This window comes from Sapajus apella, unplaced genomic scaffold (genome assembly GCF_009761245.1).
Source record: "Sapajus apella isolate SASKATOON/1434 unplaced genomic scaffold, GSC_monkey_1.0 scaffold2, whole genome shotgun sequence".
Lineage (NCBI taxonomy): Eukaryota > Metazoa > Chordata > Mammalia > Primates > Cebidae > Sapajus > Sapajus apella.
In genome coordinates, this window is record NW_022436942.1 from 18,899,003 (window position 1) to 18,921,327 (window position 22,325).

The 22,325-nt window shown below is 47.0% G+C and overlaps 2 protein-coding genes and 1 non-coding gene across 7 annotated transcripts in view; 2 read left to right on the top strand and 1 right to left on the bottom strand.

The window, feature by feature from the left end:
* Nucleotides 1-1,779: 1,779 nt before the first annotated feature.
* On the top strand, nt 1,780-22,032 carry AVIL (advillin). Of its 5 annotated transcripts, XM_032289148.1 has the most exons (19): nt 1,780-3,952; nt 5,392-5,466; nt 6,192-6,388; nt 8,084-8,192; nt 8,285-8,395; nt 8,658-8,860; nt 9,321-9,399; nt 9,517-9,615; nt 10,669-10,822; nt 10,924-11,024; nt 11,488-11,625; nt 11,725-11,883; nt 13,049-13,228; nt 15,693-15,838; nt 15,971-16,115; nt 17,008-17,196; nt 18,124-18,192; nt 19,426-19,551; nt 21,313-21,928. In XM_032289148.1, the coding sequence occupies exons 1-19, from the start codon at nt 3,887-3,889 to the stop codon at nt 21,424-21,426; spliced, it is 2,460 nt and encodes an 819-aa protein (XP_032145039.1). In that variant the 5' UTR covers nt 1,780-3,886; the 3' UTR covers nt 21,427-21,928. The 5 variants fall into 5 exon arrangements, with proteins under 5 accessions (XP_032145039.1, XP_032145029.1, XP_032145020.1 ...); XM_032289138.1 differs by lacking the exon at nt 1,780-3,952 and having other exon boundaries at nt 4,583-5,466; XM_032289129.1 differs by lacking the exon at nt 1,780-3,952 and having other exon boundaries at nt 4,583-5,466; nt 15,693-16,115; nt 21,313-22,032.
* On the top strand, nt 13,326-13,431 carry LOC116527735. The gene has a single exon (XR_004258702.1). It is a non-coding gene; the product is annotated as a U6 spliceosomal RNA (small nuclear RNA).
* LOC116558883 (EEF1A lysine methyltransferase 3) overlaps nt 16,172-22,325 on the bottom strand; it is a 29,347-nt gene continuing 23,193 nt past the window's right edge. Inside the window, exon 8 of the mRNA XM_032289174.1 lies at nt 16,172-16,807. Coding sequence (XP_032145065.1) covers nt 16,731-16,807 — 77 coding nt within the window. The 3' untranslated portion in view covers nt 16,172-16,730. The remainder of the gene's footprint in view (nt 16,808-22,325) is intronic.

Sequence of the window (22,325 nt, forward strand, 5' to 3'; positions counted from 1 at the left end):
AATGAAGTCTTTTGTTGTTGTTGAGATATAGTCTTGCTTTGTTGCCCAGGCTGGGATGCAGTGGTGTGATCTCGACTGACTGCAACCTCCGCCTCCCAGGTCCAAGCGATTTTCCTGCCTCAGCCTCCCAAGTAGTTGAGACTACTGCGCCAGGCTAACTTTTGTATTTTTAGTAGAGATGGGTTTTCACCATCTTGGCCAGGCTGGTCTTGAACTCCTGACCTCAGTCCTGTGGTCTGCCTGCCTCTGCCTCCCAAAGTGCTGGGATTACAGGCATGAGCCACTGCACCCGGCCCTGGGAATGGAGTCTTGATTCTTCTTTGCTCCTGACTGACTCTCCCAAACCGGGAACCTTGAAGCTGAGAGTGTAGCATGGTTCCTGGCACACAGTGGGCACTCAAATATCGACTGGTTTACAATATGACTAGTAGAGACCCCAACGAGCAAAACTGTGGCCTAATAGAATTCTCCTGGCCTCTCTCCCAGACTTCCCCTCCCTTTGAGAAATGCCAGAAGCTTCTTGGGGAGGCTCTTGCCAGCCTAGACATCACAGGCACTCACAGGGCAGCTCCAACCTCTGCCTCCTGTCATCACCATAATGCATCCATTCTACAATATGGCAAATTTCATATCCTTCCACCCTCTTCCCTGCATTATTGATGGGCTGTGTGCACTTTTTAAAAAATCAATTAGATCAGGGCGTGGAGCTGGAGTTAAAAGAAGCCTTTAGAAGTCTGCTCCTGTTTTGCTGTTTTGAATAGGCACAGATAAAGCTTTCCCTCTGGTTTGAATAAGTCAAGCCCAGTGCTAGATTGGCTCTGATTGGCCAGTACTAGGAAAATGCGGTTAAGATGCAAACACAAGCAAATATAACCCAGTGTCTCTGCAGCCATTACTAAGCTAAGGCAGCAGGACCTAGAGCCTCCGGCTGTGGAGTGGCTCTTCAATACTGCTGCTGCTTACTTGCTGGGAAACTGGGAAGACTGGTGAGCAAGAAGGCAAGGTAAGGTCTCTGATTTTCGGGGAGCATGCCAGTGAATGAGGAAGAAATGAAAGGAAGAGGAGCTTGAGAGTCCCTTGCCTTGTCTTCTGAGATGATGCTTTTATTTATTTTATTTATTTATTTTTTTGAGTCGGAGTTTCGCTCTTGTTACCCAGGCTGGAGTGCAATGGCGCAATCTCGGCTCACCGCAACCTCTGCCTCCTGGGTTCAGGCAATTCTCCTGCCTCAGCCTCCTGAGTAGCTGGGATTACAGGCACGCGCCACCATGCCCAGCTAATTTTTTGTATTTTTAGTAGAGACGGAGTTTCACCATTTTGACCAGGATGGTCTCGATCCCTTGACCCCATGATCCACCCGCCTCGGCCTCCCAAAGTGCTGGATTACAGGCGTGAGCCACCGTGCCCGGCCAGAGATGACGCTTTTAAAATGAACCAGGAGTCTGGCCAGTTTTGCAAACTTCTTGTTGAGAAGTAGAAGCCCTTAGAGAAAACTGAACATATAGGGGACATTCTCAAAAGCTGGGAAAGACAGACTCCTTTCACCTATCCTTAGAGAAAGATGGTCTGGAGCAAGGCAGGAGGAGTTAAAACCAGCTTCCTGGCCCACAGAGGTGGCTCACAGTTGTAATCCCAGCACTTTGGGAGGCCAGAGCATAAGGATTGCTTGAGCCCAGGAATTGTAACTTGTGACCATCCTGGGCAAAATAGTGAGAACCTCTGTCTACAGAAAATCAAAAAATAGCCAGGCGTGGTGGTGGATACCTGTGGCCCCATCTTCTCAGGAGGCTGAGGCAGGGGGATCACTTGAGCCCAGGAGGTGGAGATTGAAGTGAGCTGTGATCATACCACTGCACTCCAGCCTGGGTGACAGAGTGAGACCCTGTCTCAAAAACAACAAAACAGCTTCCTCTGCTCAGGGTCCATCCATAAAGGCCATGAGAATTAAAGGCCACTGGCTTTTAACCTGAAATTTCAAAACTGTACTCCCACAAGGGGTTTCACAGACCTCTCAAAGGATACTGAATTAGAATTAGGGAGGAGAGAAGGAGATACCCAGCTTTGGGAGACTTTGATGTCAGAATTTTCCGTGTGTTCCAGTGTGGCAGGAAGTCCCTTCCTGGAGCTTATCCTCTCTTGCATTTGGGGTGCCTACACCAGTGAACTCCTCGATTCCTAAATTCCTGCTGGGAAATGGGACAGGATTCAGCCTCTGAGGCTCACAGTCCTAATTAATGCTGGCTTTTACCAAGGTGACAGTTCTCTATCTCCAAGGAATGAATTCACTGGCCCTTGTCCCCTTCCCCTAGTTGGCTCATGGCTTTTGCCTTTAATGCCTGCTACATAGGGTCTGAAGAAAACCCAAACACCATATATCCTGCCAATTCTGAGCAGCACAGGGTGGGGCAGCACAAGTCGTCAAATCAAATTCTCAAACACTGGCTGCTCCGCACCACTGCCTTGCTTTAGTCCTGCTATAGCAGTAGACAAAGGGAGTTTGCTTTGTGCTCTACGTTTTTTTTGTTTTGTTTTGTTTTGCCAAAGTCCATACTAGATAATGGTACATGTTTTCCAAACTTGGCTTTGTCCATCAAGGTTCACGAAAAGAATGGTCAGACATGTTCCTCTTAACAAGCGCAGTATGTCCCCACATAGCAAAAATCCATACAGTCCTTTGTGGGTGAAAATTTTTAAATGTTATATAAATCCATCAACCTCATCCTTTTTCCTTTGCTTCTCGGGAGAAATTAATCTAGCTTACATTAATTATTCATGTCATTAGATTTCAAGCTCCTTGAGAGCAAGAAGTAGGTATTTTACTTCTATAAAGCATCTACGTGATGGTGGACATGGATAGGTCCTTCATTACCCAAGATGCTCCTTGAATACAGATGGTGCACGACCCACACAGACTCAGATCTTTACCACTTCCTCCCTCTCCCCACCCTGACTTGCTCAGTCCTGAAGGAACTGGAGATGTCTGAGTGTCTGAGGTTCACACTTCCACAGAGAAGCTTGGGTCTGTGTGGGAGGGAGAGAGGAAGTCATCTGTCCGCAGGCCAGGCCAGGCCACACCCTGCTGGCACCAGAACCCTTTGTCCCAGGCCCGCCCTGCCATTTTATTTTCCTTTGCATCTGGAAAGCACAGGGAATATAATAGTCATATGACAAAAGAGGGAAGGGTTGAGTTTTACAATAGTTTACTTAAAAAAAAAAAAAAGAAGATAAAAGCCAAAGTGGAGATCAAAGTTGACTGTGGAGAAGGCCTTGCAAGCAGGGAACTTGGAAAGAATTAGAGGGGATGAGAGTGAGAGAAGGCAACTCAGTTTGGAAATACTTTTTCTGACTAGCTTTTCTGTCCAAATGCCACTGAACTTAGATTGGTTTAGGAAGGGTTGTAGTACATCAAAGTGGCTAGAAGCACAGGTTTGGGGATCAGATAAGGATTTCATTCTAGTGTGTGATCTTGTGCAAGTTATTCAGCCTTTCTAAACCTCAAATTCACACAATGTAAGATGAAGAAAATCACCTTCTGAAAATTAGAGATAACATATGCAAAGTGAATCAATACAGGGCTTAACATATTTATCACCCCTTTGGTAAATAACCATGACAATGACCAGAGCTCTTTCGGGCAGTGGTAGGTGGGAAGCAGAACTCATGGATGGTAATCCCCAGGTCAGCCAGGCTTACCATGTGCACTTGAACAAGTCCTTGCCCCCGTTATTGTGAAATGGTGCAGGGATACACCATGAAGCTGTGGCAAGATGGCTGATAAGAGACTGGGAAGTAACTTAGCAGAAAAACTGGACTGACGTCCACTATGGTGAAGGGCATCATCTCCCCTCTTGCTCTGTGACATTTCAGTCCTGGAAAGACAAGCACCATGTCTCTGAGCAGTGCCTTCAGGTCTGTGAACAACGACCCTGGGATCATCGTCTGGCGAATAGAGGTGAGCTGGGCTGGAGGCACCTTAATTATGACCATGGCATCTGGAAGCAGAGTCTGGCTGCCTGGGACTGCTAGGCAGCAGCCCACCAGCAGCCCTTAGCCTGTGGTTTGAGGACAGTGAGAGGCAGCATCAAAGTACCTGTTTCCCATCCTTCACCTCTCCTGGGTGCTCAAAGCAGGTGGTTGGCAGGTGGAGGAAATGCTCAGCCCCAGAGAACAGGGCTTCAGGCAAAAACAAGCTTGTCCTTTATCCAGCCACCTGCTCAGTAAGTCTGCACTTGCAGGAAATGCCCTAGAAAGACAGGTGGGACCTACCCAGCAGACTCCTGGCGGCTTCCATCAGAGAAATGGAACATGTCTTCCACAGGGCACCCTGGCTCCTATAAAGTATGGGGAGAACTGAGGGGGCACTGCAGAGATGAGGCACTGTTCATCCCATCTCCACGTGGGCTTCAGCCCCTCTGGGTGGCTGTGACCTCCAGCAATCCGTAGCTGAGAAACACCCTGGCCTGGGTAGCTCCACCTGCCAGATATGAGGATTCCTCCCAACCTCTGCCCCAGCCCAGTCAGTTGCTGCTACATAAAACCCCGAGGCGATGCCTCACTTCACTATCCTCAGCCAGGAGGGAGAGTCAGCTCTCCAGCAAGCGTCGCAGAGACTGTGAGGCCCAGGTCACTTCCATTGTTTTAAGGCTTCCTTCCAGTTTCCTTAAAAACTAACAGGTACTAAAACAGGTTTACCAGATTTGCAGTATATTTAACATTTAACACATTTTATGTAGAACACACACAAGTATGGCTGCAAGTTTCCCACACCTGGAGAGAGTAATGAAAATCTACATCGAGGGTGTGTGAACAGCCTTCCAGGGCCAAGCCACACATGCAGTAACAAATCAGAGCCCTGACCCAGACTCCAAATATAAGGCACTTGGCACACAGCCCTGCTGACCGCTGGCACTCCCCAAACGTTATCCTCCACCTCCCACAGCCCCGCAGAATCCAAGTGTCCTTTCCTACATGGGCCTGGGCCAGCACCCAGCAGTCAGCATTGGGAAGAGTGTTGGAGGTGCTGGCACAACGGCTCAGAGAAGGGTTTGTACTTGGTCGTTTATATCCAGCAAAGGGCTGGACATGTAGGGCTCACAGGCTTCCCACAATAGAGTGAGATGAGACCAGGTGGGAAGTCGAGAGGAGACTAGGATGAGGGGAAAGCAGGATAGGGACCCAGATTCAGATCCGGGGTGATGTAAGCACAGCTGACAGAAGCCAGAGGGGTGGCCACATTAACCCTGTGGCTGGCTGCCTCTCGTCCTATAAGGTCATCAGGAACATCTCCTTTCCTTCTCCCTACCACCTGCACCAAATGGCAGAGGAGAGGGAGGCTTGTGGGGAAGGGAGGCAGGAGGGAATGCAGCCTACACCCACCCCTTGTCCTTCCAGAAAATGGAGCTGGCGCTGGTGCCCGTGAGTGCCCACGGCAACTTCTATGAGGGGGACTGCTACGTCATCCTCTCGGTGAGCACCCTCCTCCCCACTCCTGTGAGCTTCTCCCCTTGGGCCAGTTCCTGAGCTCTACAGAGAGCTGTGCTGGTGAGGGAAGGCAGGCAGTCCCTGGTATCCATCTCAATGGTTCCTCAGTGCTATGCAGAGCAGACCTCCAGTCTGACTACCAAAGGCCATCATTAGGCCTGGGTTTTAATTCTGCATCAAAGGATGTGGGGAGGGCCCTCCGTCTGAACCTCAGTGAGCCACCTACAAGCAGCACTTCTCGCAGGCCTAGCCTTACATTAAAGTGGTGTGGAAGAAGGCCAGATAAAGGTAAGGCCTGTCTCCAGCCTCTAAGTGCTCATCCCCATGGAGGAGACTCACTGAATGGTGCTGACAGGGCCATACAGGTGTACCCATCAGCACTGTACCAGCTGTGTGAGTGCAAGGGGACAAGGGGCCTGTGAGGTAAGCTGAAACCCGGCTGGGAAAAGATGCCCGTTGGTTTCTATTTATTTGGGGAACAACAAGCTGTCAACTTTCCCCAAATGTGGGGAACATTTGGGCTGCCAAAGCTTATGCCGTGATTGCAGGTCTGCTCAGGGGGCCAGGGCGGCTCCGGCATCCACTGCAGGAGAGAGGGCCCTGAGTCTGCCAAGGGCAGGCACATGTGCTGCATTCTCCTCAAGCCAGAAGGCCAGCAGCAAAGGGGAGGTGAGCTGGCCCCAGACCTGATCTCTCTGGCTACATCCCAGATCCGGAGAGTGGCCAGTCTCCTGTCCCAGGACATCCACTTCTGGATCGGGAAGGACTCTTCCCAGGATGAGCAGAGCTGCGCAGCCATCTACACCACACAGCTGGACGACTACCTGGGAGGCAGCCCTGTGCAGCACCGAGAGGTCCAGTACCATGAGTCAGACACCTTCCGTGGCTACTTCAAGCAGGGCATCATGTGAGTAGGGGTGCACAGAGCAAGGACAGAAACAGCAGTTTACAGAAGAGGAAACCCAAAAGGCCAAAATGCATATGAAGAAAGTAATCAGAGAAATGCAAATCAAAACAAAGCTGTCACTTCCGCCTACTACAGTAGCAAATTAAACAGCTGGGAGGTGCCAAGTGTTGGCAAGGCTGTGGGGAAATAGGAGCCCTTGTGCCCTGCTGGTGGAAGTGTGGACTAGCACAGAATCCTGGAGAGTAGTCAGGGCCACTTGCAAATCCCACTCCTTCGTGTGTAACTCACAGAAACCCTCACATACCCAGGTCCATAAGGGCATGTGGACCAGACTATTCATAGCAGCCTCATTAATGGTGTTAGGAATCTGCAGGCAACATAGGTGTCCATCACTGGGAGACTGGACATGGACACCACAGAGTAGTATGCAGGAGCCAGAAGCAACAGACACACGCCTTAACACAAGACAGAGCTTGCAACATGGTGCTCAGCAGGACAGGCTGGGCATGGTGGCTCACGCCTGTAATCCCAATACTTTGGGAGGCTGAGGCAGGAGGATTGCTTGAGCCCAGGAGTTCGAAACCAGCCTAGGACACATAGTGAGACCCCCCCATCTCTACAAAAAATGTTTTGTTAAAAACCCTAGCCAGGCATGGTGGTGGTGCACTCCTGTAGTCCTAGCTACTCTGTGGGCTGAGGTTATCAAGCCCTCCATTATCAAGCCTGCAGTCCCTGATGAGCATCACTTGAGCCTGGGAGGTCAAGGTTGCAATGAGCCATGATTGCACTACTGAACTCTAGCCTGGGTGACAGAGTGAGACTCTGTCTTTAAAAAAAAAAGGTGGTGGTGGGGCATAGTTTACTAGAATGAAAATAAAAACAACAGAATGGAAGCGTACATGGGGGAAGGAGTGGAAGTAAGGCATGCAGATAAAGGGAATACACAGACACATAACACAAGAGAGGGGGTGTAGGTCGATGATGATGACGTTTCATCAATTGAGAACTTTAACTCAAAACTTTGCCCTTGACATTAAAACAAAAAGAGGAATTCCAATGAGCTTGAGAATTGTGAGGCCGGGCCAAGATCAGCTTCTTGCAGGTCGGCAGTCTCCACTGAGGCCCTTCTGGGCACAGAGGACCACACTGAGCCACTGGGGAACCCCAGGACAAAGCCCCTCTGCTCCAGGGTTACCTTCTGAATTCCCTTAAAGTGCAGGACCCCTGGATCAGAGGCTGGGCTGGGCTGTGCCAGGGTCGGGGAGCTGATTCCGAGCATAGGTGGTCTTAAGGCTGTTGAGTCATTAATGCTTCTGCTGCAGCCCAACTTGTACCCCTCTCGAAGTGACACACTGACATTCAGACAGCTCCTGGAACAAAACAAGCCCTCTGTGCTGCAGGGGTCTTCATCACTGCTGTCTCCTCTGCCTGGAGCACTATTCCTCTGGGTATTGGTTCATTTACCCTGTAGTATCTCAGCTCAAATGTCGCTTCTTCAGAGAAGACTGCCCCACCTCGCTACCAGAAAGTCACTCACCCAGTCTACTTGTAGGGCAGCAGCTGCCACCCTCTGTATTTACCTTGCTGATGTACTGTCATCATCACATGAGTGAGGCTGCATCTGTGTAATTCACCCCTGTCTCCCAGATCCTAGCACACAGCAGGCACTCTAATAACTAATGGATGTTCCCCCAGCTACAAGAAGGGGGGTGTCGCCTCTGGTATGAAGCACATGGAGACCAACACCTACAACGTGAAGCGGCTGCTACACGTGAAGGGGAAAAGAAACATCAGGGCCACCGAGGTCAGTCCTGCACACTGTCTACCCCAGGCCCAGGGCTTCTCCACCTGGCACCTAAGAATTGCTCCTGAAAAATGTTTACCCCTCATCTATAGGTGGAAATGAGCTGGGACAGTTTCAACCAAGGTGATGTTTTCTTGCTGGACCTTGGGAAAGTCATCATCCAATGGAATGGCCCTGAGAGCAACAGTGGGGAGCGCCTGAAGGTATGGCTTCCTAGCCTTAGCACTCTCAAGTTCCTCTTTCTTCTTCCCTCCATGCTGGCTCTTCCCCAAGAATCAGGGTGGAGCCCTGCCTTTGAGTGGAATCTGTCTTGGAGACAGGCCAAGTGTGTGAGTTTGTGACTCACCCTGGACTCCTCAGCATTCTAATAACTCCTGTGTCTGGGATCTAGGCTGCTTTCCCCAAAGACATCAAGCAGAAAGGGGTCCCAGAGGAGCTGAGGGCTTCCTTGGGTTTCTTTGGCAGGCTATGCTTCTGGCAAAGGATATTCGAGACAGGGAGCGAGGGGGCCGTGCTGAAATAGGAGTGATCGAGGGAGACAAGGAGGCAGCCAGCCCAGAGCTGATGAAGGTCCTTCAGGACACCCTTGGCCGACGCTCCATTATCAAGCCTGCAGTCTCTGATGAGATCATAGATCAGCAGCAGAAATCAAATATCATGTTGTATCAGTGAGTAGCTAAACCTGACTTTAGCTGGAAGCTGGGGTGGGGGGGAAGGTGTCCCCTAGAACACCAGCCACCTCTGCTTGGCTCCTTGTTTTGGGTGTAGCCATCTGGTTTTTTTCTCAGTCCTTTCCAAATGCAGCTCCTAGAAAGCTTGGAGATCCCCCGCTCAAGGAGGCAGTTGTTCTTATTAGCAACTCTCCTCATCTCTTGAGGAGGCCTTTCCTTTACTCTGGCCTACACATGCCCAGGGATGTGGAAGGGATAATGTTTGGGAGAGAGATAAACAAAAGTCTCCACCAAAGAAAAGAGTCTGCACATTCCTGTCCTCACTCAAGCCATGACTGTCTTAAGAAGTCATACCCTACCCAGAAACTCCAAACTAAAACAAACCAGAACAACATCTAGTTGACCACAAGATGTTTTATAGAGGAAAAGGCACAGGCTAACCTCTCCCCTTCTCCAGTGTCTCAGATTCAGCTGGGCAGCTGGAGGTCACAGAGGTAGCAACGAGGCCTCTGGTCCAGGACTTACTGAACCATGATGTAAGTAGAGTTTGGGTGGACTTCGCTTTGGGTAGCCAGACGTGCTTCAGAAGCAGACCCTCAGCAAGAATCTTCCTTCTGATCTTGAGCAACCATTCCTATCTCTGACTGCTTTAGGACTGCTACATCCTGGACCAAAGTGGAACCAAGATATACGTGTGGAAAGGAAAAAGAGCCACAAAGGCTGAAAAACAGGCAGCCATGTCTAAAGCACTGGTAGGAGCTACAGATGTGCAATACTGTTTAAATAATTCTGCTAAGAGCATTCCAGATGTGTCATTTCACAGAGCCATGCAGGCATTTGAGCATATAACACTGTGGTTACACACAGGGACTGCACAGTCAGACAGACAAACTGGGATTCAAATTCAGGTTTTGCCTTTTCCGGCTGAGTGATCTGGGGAAGACTACTGGGCCTCAGTTTCCCCATATCTAGCATGAGGATCATACCCATCTCTTAGGGTTATCATGAGGATTAAATATCATTTGTAACGCACTCAGAGCTGGGCACAGTGGCTCACGCCTGTAATCCCAGCGCTTTGGGAGTCCAAGGAAGGCAGATCACCTGTGGTCAGGAGTTCAAGACCAGACTGGCCAACATGGTGAAACACCGTCTCTACTAAAAACACACAAAAAATTAGCCAGGCATGGTGGCGCATGCCTGTAGTCCCGGCTACTTGGCCGGGCGCTAAGACAGGAGAATCACTTGAGTCCAGGAGGCAGAGGTTACAGTGAGCCGAGATCGCACACTGCACTCCAGCCTGGGTGAGAGTGAGACTCAGTCTAAAAAAAAAAAAAAAAAAAGGCACTCAGAACACCACTTGGCACACAGCACCTGCTCAATAAAAGGTGGCTATTATTATTTAAGGAGATATCACTTATCAAGGTTAATGGCCCTGTCCTCAAGGAGCTTATATTTGTGCAGATCCATGCAGATGAACTAAGCAAGATGCATTTACAAAGCAATAAATGAGCAAACGAATGTGATATAAAGTAAGTACAAAAGTGCTGGAAGAACACAGGATAATCTTCCAAAAAATAAATAATCATAATCGCCACAAGCCAATAAAGAGATCCAAAAATGTTCCACTCAGTCATTTTTCTTAGGCAAGTAACTTGGTCCTTAGACAGAAATGAGTTAGAATCTGACTCTGACTCCCAGAGGGGAGGGATCTTATTATGCAGCTTCAAAGAGGTGAATTACCAGACAAGCAAAGAACTCAGTATACTCCACGACTGACCTGCCTTTGGGAATGGGTGGCTCTACAGGGCTTCATCAAGATGAAGGGCTACCCCAGCAGCACCAACGTGGAGACTGTCAACGATGGTGCTGAGTCAGCCATGTTCAAGCAGCTGTTCCAGAAGTGGTCAGTAAAGGACCAGACCATGGGCCTGGGGAAAACGTTCAGCATTGGTAAAACTGGTGAGATTACCCCCAATCATCCTCTCACTGCTGGGTCTCTCTAGAAAGACAGACACAGTCGCTTCTTACTCACTCAGCTTTTCCCAACCCTTTCTCCACAGCTAAAGTTTTCCAGGATAAGTTTGATGTGACTCTGCTACACACGAAGCCAGAGGTATCTGCCCAGGAAAGAATGGTCGATGATGGCAATGGAAAAGTTGAGGTAGGCCCACTGATTCAAACATCAGGGCAGGCAGCAGCACTGGCCTGGCTGGCCTGCTGGGGTCAGGGGTGCAGGTGATTCTGATTCTGCTTTGCTTTCTCTTTCCCCTCCGGCACCTCAACAATCTTCTCTAAGTCTTGTCAGTCTGTAGAGTTTTCAGAGGGGTGAAAGGCACATCCTCAAATATGCTGCTAATATCTCACCTGGAAGGTATATTCAAATCATCGTTCAGCCTTGCAAAGACCAAGGCATGATGGGATGCTCCTGACCAGGATGGCCCAGTTAATCTCAGGATTCAAATCATGCAAATGTGATGAGTCCTCACCAGTGGGAGAGGACCAGAGGGAGAAAGAGAACATGGAGTAGACGTCAGAACCTTCCCCACCTGGATTCTCTCTTTAGCGTGGCCCATCCCCCTCCCAGCCCCCCATCTCTGGAAAATGGTGTCTCCTCCCATGCCCAGGTCTGGAGAATTGAGAACCTGGAGCTGGTCCCCGTGGAATATCAATGGTATGGCTTCTTTTATGGGGGAGACTGTTATCTGGTCCTCTACACATATGAGGTGAACGGGAAGCCGCATTACATCTTGTACATCTGGCAGGTAGGCCTGTCACAGGCTTTAGCTTTGGATCCTGATACGTTCTCTGGCCACTGGCTGGGGCAGGAAGGATGGGCCCTTCATGTCCTTTCACCATTGCAGGGCCGCCACGCCTCACAGGATGAGCTGGCAGCCTCAGCATTCCAGGCAGTGGAGGTGGATCGGCAGTTTGATGGGGCCGCTGTGCAGGTTCGAGTCAGGATGGGGACGGAACCACGCCACTTCATGGCCATCTTCAAAGGGAAGCTAGTTATCTTTGAGGTGAGGATGCTCTGATAAAATTACACCATAAGCTGGAATGTTCCAAACTAACAAACCAGCATGGGGCTGTTGGAGAGGAAAGGAGGGATGGGGTAGGGAGTAAGACCTGTACTAGACACAGAAAGAAGGGGGTTAATCCCTCTAAGACAGTCAAGTGAATCCCTACTGCCTAGGGCTTCAAGTCTGACCCCCTATCTAATTATGTTCAAGGTCTTTCATAACCTGACCCATTTACCTGTGCAGGTGCACTGCCCTCAGCTCCCTAACCTGTCCCTTCCACTCCAGTCAGGTGGGTCTTCTCATTAGACCTCACATGCGCCGTACTATACCCCTCCCACTGCAGATGTGCCCGTTGTTTTTTTTTTTTTTTTTTAGTATACGTGCTGCCGAAGTGAGCACACTTTCTTTTTTTTTTAAACGGAGTCTCACTCTGTCGCCCAGACTGGAGTGCAGTGGCGCGATCTCAGCTCACTGCAACCTCCGCCTCCACGGTTCAAGTGATTCTCCTGCCTCAACTCACTGCAACCTCCGCCTCCAGGGTTCAAGTGATTCTCCTGCCTCAGCTTCCCAAGTAGCTGGGACTATAGGTGCCTGCCACCACGCCAGGCTAATTTTTGTATTTTTAGCAGAGATGGGGTTTCACTATGTTGGGCAGGCTAGGTGATCCGCCCGCCATGGCCTCCCAAAGTGCTAGGATTACAGGTGTGAGCCACCACGTCTGGCCCAGATGTGCCCATTCAAATTCAAGTCCACTTCTTCTATGAAGCCCTGGCTGAGGCACTACCAAGCAATGTCACATGCTTGATATCACACAAATTTGGGGTCAAGTCCTAGCCTTGTCATATACTAGTCAAGTTTCTAAGTCTCAGTTTCCTCATCTGTACTGTGGAACAATAACATCTACTTCATGGAGTTATCATGAGGATCAGTGAAATAATGCAGGTAAAGCACCAGTCACAGAGCCTGGCATATGATAAAGTTCTCTGAATGAAAGCTGTTATTATTGGTGCCATAACTCCAGCATGCCCTGACCTTTCCCAGTGAGCCTAGAAGCTCCTCAAAGGCAAACACAGCATCACAACATTCACGTTCCCCGCAACAGCTCGTCTAGCGCTTTGCTCACATGTTGCTCCTTAGATCTGGACTCTGCTTTTCTTCTCTCTAGGGTGGGACTTCCAGGAAGGGAAATGCTGAGCCCGACCCTCCGGTAAGACTCTTCCAAATTCGTGGAAATGACAAATCTAACACCAAAGCAGTGGAGGTTCCAGCCTTTGCCTCCTCCCTAAATTCCAATGATGTCTTTCTGCTGCAAACTCAGGCAGAGCACTACCTGTGGTATGGCAAGGTAGGATGCCTGGGCCCAGGGGTCAGACCAGCCCCTCGGAACCCAGACCCACACTCCACTCCACTCAGCAAGGTCAAAGGACCTAGAGTGGGCTGGAGTGCTCACTTCAGTAGCACATATACTAAAATTGGAACGATACAGAGAAGATTAGCATGGTCCCTGCACAAGGATGGCATGCAATTCATGAAGCATTCCATATTAAAAAAAAAAAAAAGTCAGGTGTGGTACCTGTAATCCCAGCACTTTGGGAGGCGACGGTGGGCAGATCACTAGGTCAGGAGTTTGAGATCAGCCTGGCCAACATGGTGAAAACCCATCTCTACCAAAAATACAAAAATTAGCCGGGCGTGGTGGTGCATGCCTGTAGTCCCAGCTACTTGGGAGGCTGATGCAGAAGAATCGCTTGAACCTGGGAGGCAGAGGTTGCAGTGAGCTGAGATCATGCCACTGCACTCAGCCTGAGTGACACAGTGAGACTCCAACTCAAAAAAAAAAAAAAAAAAAAAGAGTAGGCTAGAGCAGTCCTCAAAAAGAGAAGGCTTTTTCCTAAGGAATCTTCAAAGGGATCGCCAACACTCCCCACAATCAGACTCTAATTAGAAACTCACTGAAAGCCCTGCTTATACCCAGCAGACATCTCATAAACTTCTATGCAGATGGAGGCTGGATAAGTCAATCTTCCCATGTGAGTTTGGTGGACTCTAACAGACAGACACTAATACAGAACAAAAATAGAAAATATGATGTCAATTCATATTGCAATAGTGCATTACAATGCACTAAGGCCAGGTGCCGTGAATGACACCTGTAATCCCAGCATTTTGGGAGCCGAAGGCAGGTGGATAATGAGGTCAGGAGTTCAAGACCAGCCTAGCCAGCCTGGTAAAACACGGTCTCTACTAAAAATACAAAAAATTAACCAGGCGTGGTGGTGCTCGTCTGTAATCCCAGCTACTCAGGAGGCAGAGGCAGGAAAATTGCTTGAATCCGGCAGGTAGAGTTTGCCGTGAGCCAAGATCACGCCACTGCACTCCAGCCTGGGTGACACAGCGAGACTCCATCTCAAGAAAAATAAAATAAAATAACATGTGCTAAAATTGTTTTACAAAAAAGAATTGAATAGAGAAAGATGCTTAACATCGTTAGTCACTACGGAGATGCAAATCAAAATCACAATGAGATAACCACTACACATCTTTTAGAATGGCTAAAAAAAATTGTCAACATAAAATGTGAGCAAAGATGCGGGGCAACAGGAATTTTCATGCACTGCTGGCGGGACTGCAAAATGGTACAGCTTTTGGAAAACATTTCCACAGTTTTTTTTCTTCTTTTTTTTGTTGACACAGAGTCTCATGCTGTTGCCCAAGCTGGAATGCAGTGGTGCAATCTTGGATCACTGCAACCTCCGCCTCCTGGGTTCAAGCAATTCTCCTGCCTCAGTTTCCCAAGTAACTGGGATTACAGGCGTGTGCCGCCACACCCAGCTAATTTTTGTATTCTGAGTACAGACAAGGTTTCACCATGTTGCCCAGGCTGGTCTCAAACTCTTGACCTCAGATGATCCACCCACCTCAGTTTCCAAAAGTACTGGGATTACAGGGGTGAGCCACCGCACCAAGTTGACACTTCCTCATAAAGTAAATGATCCATACATTGCTGGATCATTTACCATATGACCCAGCAATCCTACTCCTAGGTATTAAGTAAAATAACAAAAACCTGTGCACAAATGTTTATAACACCTTTATTCATAATCAGCAACAACGCAACAGGCAAACAAACAGTAGTACATCCGCATGATGGAATGCCACTCAGCAATAAAAAGGGATGAGCCGCTGGTAAATACAACAGAGATCTCAAATGCATTCTGCTAAGAAAAAGAAGCCAGACTCAAAGACTAAATATTGTATGACTATTTATAGCATTCTGGAAAAGGCAAAACTATAGTGATGGAGAATAGATTAGCGGTTACCGAGGTTAAGGATTCAGGGAGGCTTTGACTCCAAAGGGGTAGCAGCCCCAGATAATTTTGAGACTGAGGAAGAAACTGTTCTGTGCCTTTACTGTGGTGGTACTAACATGATTCTATGTGTTTGTCAAAATTCTTAGAATTGTATGCCAAAAGAGTACACTATACTGTACATACTTTAAAAAATAAATTTATACTTTTTCCCCCAAAAAATCAAAAGTAGGTGCTTAAATTCCAACTGAAGCTGAAACAAAGGGGACTTTTGCCAACACCCACTGTGGGTTTCAGAGCCTAGTTCTTTTCTTTGTCCCACACTGTTTTCCTCCCCACTCCCCAGCACTAGAACAAACCTGTCTGTCTTGAGGCTGAGGGACTGTGGCTTTGTAGCTGATTCTGCCTGGCACATTGAGTTATTAGTCTCAGGTGCTTCTCTTTCCACATAAAAATGCCCTTTTGTAACTAACACCTGTGCTGTCCTCGCCCCACTCTCAGGGGTCTAGCGGGGACGAGCGGGCAATGGCTAAGGAGCTGGCCAGCCTTCTCTGTGATAGCAGCGAGAACACTGTGGCCGAGGGCCAGGAGCCAGCCGAGTTCTGGGACCTACTGGGAGGGAAAACTCCCTATGCCAATGATAAAAGGTATGGGAAGACAGCTTCTTCCTCTTCTGGGCTCCCCCTGCCTGCCAGGCTTGTGAATTGCACAAAGGCTAATACCTCAGTTTTACAAACATTTCTAAGCAGTTTGGTGCCCTTAAATGGATTGTATTGCAGACTTCAGCAGGAAATCCTAGATGTCCAGTCCCGTCTCTTTGAATGTTCCAATAAGACTGGCCAATTTATTGTCACTGAGATCACAGACTTCACGCAGGATGACCTGAACCCTGGTGACATGATGCTCCTAGATACCTGGGACCAGGTAAGACACAGCTGCAGAACTCCAAACATGACAAAGACTCCTATAGAAAGGGTTGTTTGTGTATAGTATCCCCACCCTAGAATAAACCCAGGGTAGCCCTGGACCATCCCCAACTCAATCAAACCTTTGTCAGTAGTGACCAAAAGAAAGTCTGGGATTTTTTTGCCAGGGGTGGAGAGAAGAGAGTGATGTTTGAAACTCACCATCCTGGGCATTTTCCCACCTTGCTTTGGAAAAATCAAGCTATCCTATCATCATGCACTTTTTAATCTTAGGATCAATAGCAACGGACTCCACATGCAGAGGATATGGCCTTTGGGGGAACAAAGGCGATCAGTAGACTATTGTCATGGTCAAGTAAGAGCTACTGTGGGCCCACATAAGGGCACTGGAGTAGGGATGGAGGGATGCTGACAGATTTGACAAATGCTTACGTGGTAAAGTTGGTCAGCCCTGGTGACTCATTGGATATGGTGGGTTTCTAGGAAACTCCCAGGTTTCTGCCTTAGATGACTAGATGGATACCACTTATCAAAAGTGGAGATTCAGATAAATACAGGTTTAGTAAAGAAGAGCTACATCTTGAGGGTGTTATCTTTAAGGTGCTTAGAGCAGTCAAGAGGATATGTTCTGCAAGAAGTTGTGTTCAGGAAGTGGAAGTTCAGAGACAGCTCTGATTTGGAAATGCAGATCTGGAGATACATACAGCAATTAAAATGATGAAGAACAAGCTGATTCTGGGAAAATCTTTCTTTGCTGAACAAATTATGCTGAGAAAGTTTTCTGAGGCTGTGAATTGCTCACGAAAGAAAGGGGAAAGACAGGGTAGTGTGTATGATCTAGTACTTAGTCCTTCCTATGAACACAGTAACATTTATGAAATCTCTAACAGGTGTTCTTGTGGATTGGGGCTGAGGCCAATGCCACAGAGAAGGAGAGTGCCCTTGCCACAGCACAGCAGTACCTGCACACTCACCCCAGCGGCCGAGATCCCGACACACCAATCCTGATCATTAAACAGGGGTTTGAGCCTCCCATCTTCACAGGCTGGTTCCTGGCCTGGGACCCTAACATTTGGAGTGTAAGAAAAGAGAGTGGTAGCTTAGAACTAACAGCTCATTGGGAAGGTGGGGTACTGATTCACGGCTCAATGAAACCTGGACCTCATTTCCCTACTCCCATCCTACTCCCTGCATTTTACTTTTCTCCTCTTTTTCACCTGCCACTGCAGTAAGTCCAGGTAGATAATTCACAGCAGGTCTCAGCAATAAGCAGTGTGAAGTATAAACAGTTTATAAACTATATCCATACACATCATCTTTTTGATCTTCACTATAATCCTGATAGCCAGTGGAAGTATTTTTCCTGTTTTATTGATAAGGGAGCTAAGAAGATAAGTTATTTGTCTAAAGTCACAGTTAATCAAGAGAAAGCCAGGTTTCCTGACTCCTAATCAAGTAGCTCTTTTTTTTTTTGAGATGGAGTTTCGCTCTTGTCACCCAGGCTGGAGTGCAAGGGCATGATCTCGGCTCACTGCAACCGCTGCCTCCCGGGTTCAAGCAATTCTCCTGCCTCAGCCTCCCAAGTAGCTGGGATTACAGGGATTACAGGCATGCACCACCACGCCTGGCTAATTTTCGTATTTTTAGTAGAGATGGGGTTTCACCATGTTAGGCTGGTCTCGAACCCCTGACCTCAGGTGATCCACCTGCCTCGGCTTCCCAAAGTGCTGGGACTACAAGGTGTGAGCCACTGCGCCCGGCTTCAACTGCTCTTTCTTGAATCTTATAGGGGGGACTAAGGGGTTACCATCAAAGAAAGTACATTATGTTTAAGCAACTTTCAAGCCTGCATGGACCCAAAAGGGGGTATTTTCATTTTTACTTATCCTTGAAATGTCTTCTGAATCCCTGGCTTTTTTGTTTTTCTTAAAGACACAGACCAGGCTTAAGATGTCCCTTCCCTATAAGAAAGACCTCATCCTGTGTTTTCTATCTCTTCTTCTTAGGCAGGAAAATCATATCAACAATTAAAAGAAGAGCTGGGAGATGCTGCTGCTATCATGCGAATCACCACTGTAAGTCGGGTTTGCTCTTGGAGAAGCCAGCCATACAGGCAACCAGAGTCAAAAACAACCTGGAAATACTACAGATGCTCATGGGCAAAACTCATGTCCTCCTTAGTATTACCATGGTTGTCTGTTTTGATGTAAAGATTTTTTGTAATCAATAGAAAAGTAGGTCTCAGAGCCAAGCTCCTTATTTTCCTGACTTCCAGGTTTTCAAATAGGCTTGCTGTTTAAAAACAACAAAAATGGAGTTTTTCACACCTGTAATCCCAGCACATTGGGAGGCCAAGGCAGGTGGATCACCTAAGGTCAGGAGTCTGAGTTCAGCCTGACCAATATGGTGAAACCCCATCTCCACTAAAAATATGAAAACTGGCTGGAGGGTGGGGGGGAGTTCGCCTGTAGTCCCAGCTATTCAGGAGGCTGAGACAGGGGAATTGCTTGAACCCAGGAGGCCGAGGTTGCAGTAGGCTGAGATCATGCCACTGCACACTCCAGCCTGGGTGACAGAGCAAGACTCCATCTGAACAACAACGACGACAAAAAACCCAACAACAAAAATGAAAATTTGTTGTATTATTCAACTCTGCCATTTGGGAGAGATTAAAGTCATTGGCAGTATTTTTCAGAAATAATAAGCTTCTAACCCAAATGACATTTTTGTTCATTTCTGACAGTGAAGTCCAAAGAAATTTAGGCCATTTACAGCTATTTTAATGGTTAAAAGAAGTGGAGCCTCTGGCCAGGAATCCAGCAGTTCTTTAACCTCAGGAGTGCACGGCACCAGGTGGTCAAACCATCTGGCAATTCTGTCCTTTGTGCTCTACAAACTCAGATTCCAAACCTAATGTTGATGTTTCAGCCTTTAAATGACTTTTTTAAGAGGCTGGAAGACTTTTTTAAAAGGCTGGAAATGCAGGGCTAAATAAAAGTATCAAGAGAAGGTATGTGATCCCAATATTCAAATGAGATTCAGGCACAGCACATATGCAAAACTGGCTATACAGGACTTGCCTTGGACTTAATGAATCAGCTTTCCCAAGAACAACCCCAAAATCTGAATATTTTCTATTCCCAGATGACTCTGACGTACAACCAGGTTTGGGGACCATTGTTCTGAAAGATGATGACAGAGGGCAAAGTGGCATAAATCAAAATGTTAAATATTACACACATTCAGAACTGTAACCACACAGACACTGAGGAGTCTTTTCCCTGTGCCCACATTCTTATCTCACCTAGGACATGAATAATGCAACCCTCTCCCTGAATTCTAATGACGGTGAGCCAAAATATTACCCTATAGCAGTTCTGTTGAAAAACCAGAATCAGGAGCTGCCTGAGGATGTAAACCCCGCCAAAAAGGAGGTGAGTGGCTGAAGGAACTGTGTCTGTTTTAAGTAGAGCTTTCTGTGAGTAAAGCACTCATCTCAGTAAATGGCCTAGGACAGTTCTAGCACATTGTAGGTGCCCAAAGGACACCTGAGCTACCCAGTTGCTCAAGCCAAAAAAGCAGAGTTCTTTCTTCTTTTCTCTCCACCTACATCAGTCTATCAGCTAGCTTCTGTCCACTCTGTCTCTCTGCTGCTAGTCTGGTCCAGCTATCATGGACTACTTACTACAGTCCAACTGGTTTCCACCTGTTCCTACAATCCGTTCCCCACGCAACAGCCAAAGGGATCTTTTAAAACATATGGCACTGTCCTGTTTAAAACACCTCAAATAGCTTCCCACTACACTTAAAAAAAGAAGCCGAAGGCCTATACAATCTGGCCTACCTCTCTGATTGCATTTCATATACCAACACCCTCTTCACTTACTACCCTTTGGCCAGGGCAGTGGCTGCTTTTCTGTTCCTTAAACATGGGTATTCCAGCCTTTAAGCCTTCACACTTGCTAGTGCTCATGCCTGAAAAAAACATCCTTCTCCCAAACCATCACAGCACCAGCACCTTCTCATCACGTAGGTCTCAGCCCCAATGTCACCTCTCCAAGGAGCCATTTCCTGACCACCCTAATACTGCTTCCCATGCCTGCTCTAGACCCTGTATATTTGTTCACTGCCTAACTTCTCCTCTAGTAATATCCTTAAAAGGAAGGACCTTTGTCTGTCTTGTTCACCATCATAGTCTCAGCTTCTCAGCACGTACAACAGTGCCTAGCAAATAGCAAGCACTCTTAAGTTTTGCTCGAATTAATTAACATATTTGAGTTAAAAAAATAAATTTCTAGCCAGGCATGGTGGCTCACACCTGTAATTCCAGCACTTTGGGAGGCCAAGGCTGGAGGATCACAAGGTCAGGATTTCAAGACCAGTCTGGCCAACATAGTGAAACCCTGTCTCTACTAAAAATACAGAAAATTAGCCAGGTGGGATGGTGTGTGCCTGTAATCCCAGTTACTTGGGAGGCTGAGGCAGAAGAATTGCGTGAACCAGGGAGATGGACGTTGCAGTGAGCCGATATCGTGCCATTGCACTCCAGCCCAGGTGATGGTGTGAGACTCCATCTCAAAAAAAAAAAAAAAAAGAATAAACTTCTTTTCCCTTTGAAGAAATTGACTTGGGAAGGGACTCTGGATTTCCCACAATGTCTTATCTAGGCAACTCTTAAGTATCGGGACTACAATTTTCTTGAAAGCAGAGACCATATATTAATAATCTTTACTTGTATACATATATGCAATACATCATTAAGTAAATGTTTAGGAGAATTTTGAGCTCAATAAGATCCACCCAATCATGCATTTGAAAATTTCTGGGTAAAAATGGTGGTTATGGGTGGAAAACCTTGGCTCAATTTAGTTCTTAATCCTGCCAAAATGTGACGTCTATAATTCATCCTTAATACATAACCCATTTATTGCCTTCTGGCAAGAAACTGGTCCTTGCTGGCACTGTGAGTGCAATGAATCCAGTAAGCTTCTGCAGCAGGCCGAAATGGTACTCTGTGACCTGAAGAACACCTCTCCAATGAATAATTTAAATCTCTAAGAGCCTTTCTGAGAAATTCATTCTACTTCCTTCTTCAAGGATCCACCTAGAACTCCCTCTTGCTCCAACTTTTCCCACCTCTGTTAGTAATGATGTCATGTCTTCCTTCTAACTAGAAACTTTGTTTTCTCTTTTAGAATTACCTCTCTGAACCCGACTTTGTGTCTGTCTTTGGCATCACAAGAGGGCAATTTGCTGCTCTGCCTGGCTGGAAACAGCTCCAAATGAAGAAAGAAAAGGGGCTTTTCTAAAGCAAGAAGGCCTATGCCTACTGTAAGGCCACAGAAGAGAGCAGATAGTGCCAGTATCAACAAAGAATTTATCTACCAATTTCTGCCTGACATTCAGCTACTTAATTGAGATATAATAGAGTCTGCAAATCACAGCGTCTTCTCCATTTTTTCTCACTTTGCATTTCTTGGTTGTTATATACCTAAAATGTTAACCACACACTTTTTGGGTTCTGTGGCCTTCTAGCTAAAGCCTCAGCAGAAAGCACTAAAACTGCAGAAATCTGGAAAAATTAGGAGAACCAAAAAACAAGGCTTAAAATGTTTAATAATTTTTTTATGTTTAATATTATACCAGGACCTACCTTGGTTTTAAATTTTAAGATCATTATTTTTAAAATCTATTTAACCTGCAAATCATTGAAATCATATATACACTCCAAGGTTGAAATCCAAATGGCCAGATCTGTTATGTGTCAAAGTATTTTTAGCTTTTCAAATGAAGATACCTATAATGAACAAATGAAGTTATTTTCAGTATTTAGGGTTTGTTCGTTATGGTAATTTTATGTTATACTGGAAGAAATGTTTCAGTACTGGGGAAGTAAAAAGGCAATGTTAAGTGAGGTTTCTGGATAACTGGACTACTCTAATTTCTGTTTCTGGCACAAGAATGTCAAAATCTGCCTTATACCTGGCCAGGAAACCTCAGTACCAACCCACCCACCCACACCACATCATCCAAAAGATAAACAGGGGCATATGTTATTAATTTCATTAAATGACGGCAGAACCAGTGTGTCTACCACTGCAGAGAGCCTTCAAAGCATGCTACAAACATCCACAAAGAAAAGAACCCAAATTTTCCAGACAACTCTAGGCTTGAATAAACAATCCCAAAGAAATCCATGTGGCAGAAG

Excerpts from the sequence above, each read along its gene's own strand:
- AVIL (XM_032289122.1), top strand. The coding sequence starts at position 6,105 with ATGTGCTGCATTCTCCTCAAGCCAGAAGGCCAGCAGCAAAGGGGAGGT. Across the intron at positions 10,823-10,923 it reads GTTCAGCATTGGTAAAACTG|CTAAAGTTTTCCAGGATAAG; the intron begins GTGAGATTACCC and ends CTTTCTCCACAG. Across the intron at positions 11,884-13,048 it reads GGAAGCTAGTTATCTTTGAG|GGTGGGACTTCCAGGAAGGG; the intron begins GTGAGGATGCTC and ends TCTTCTCTCTAG.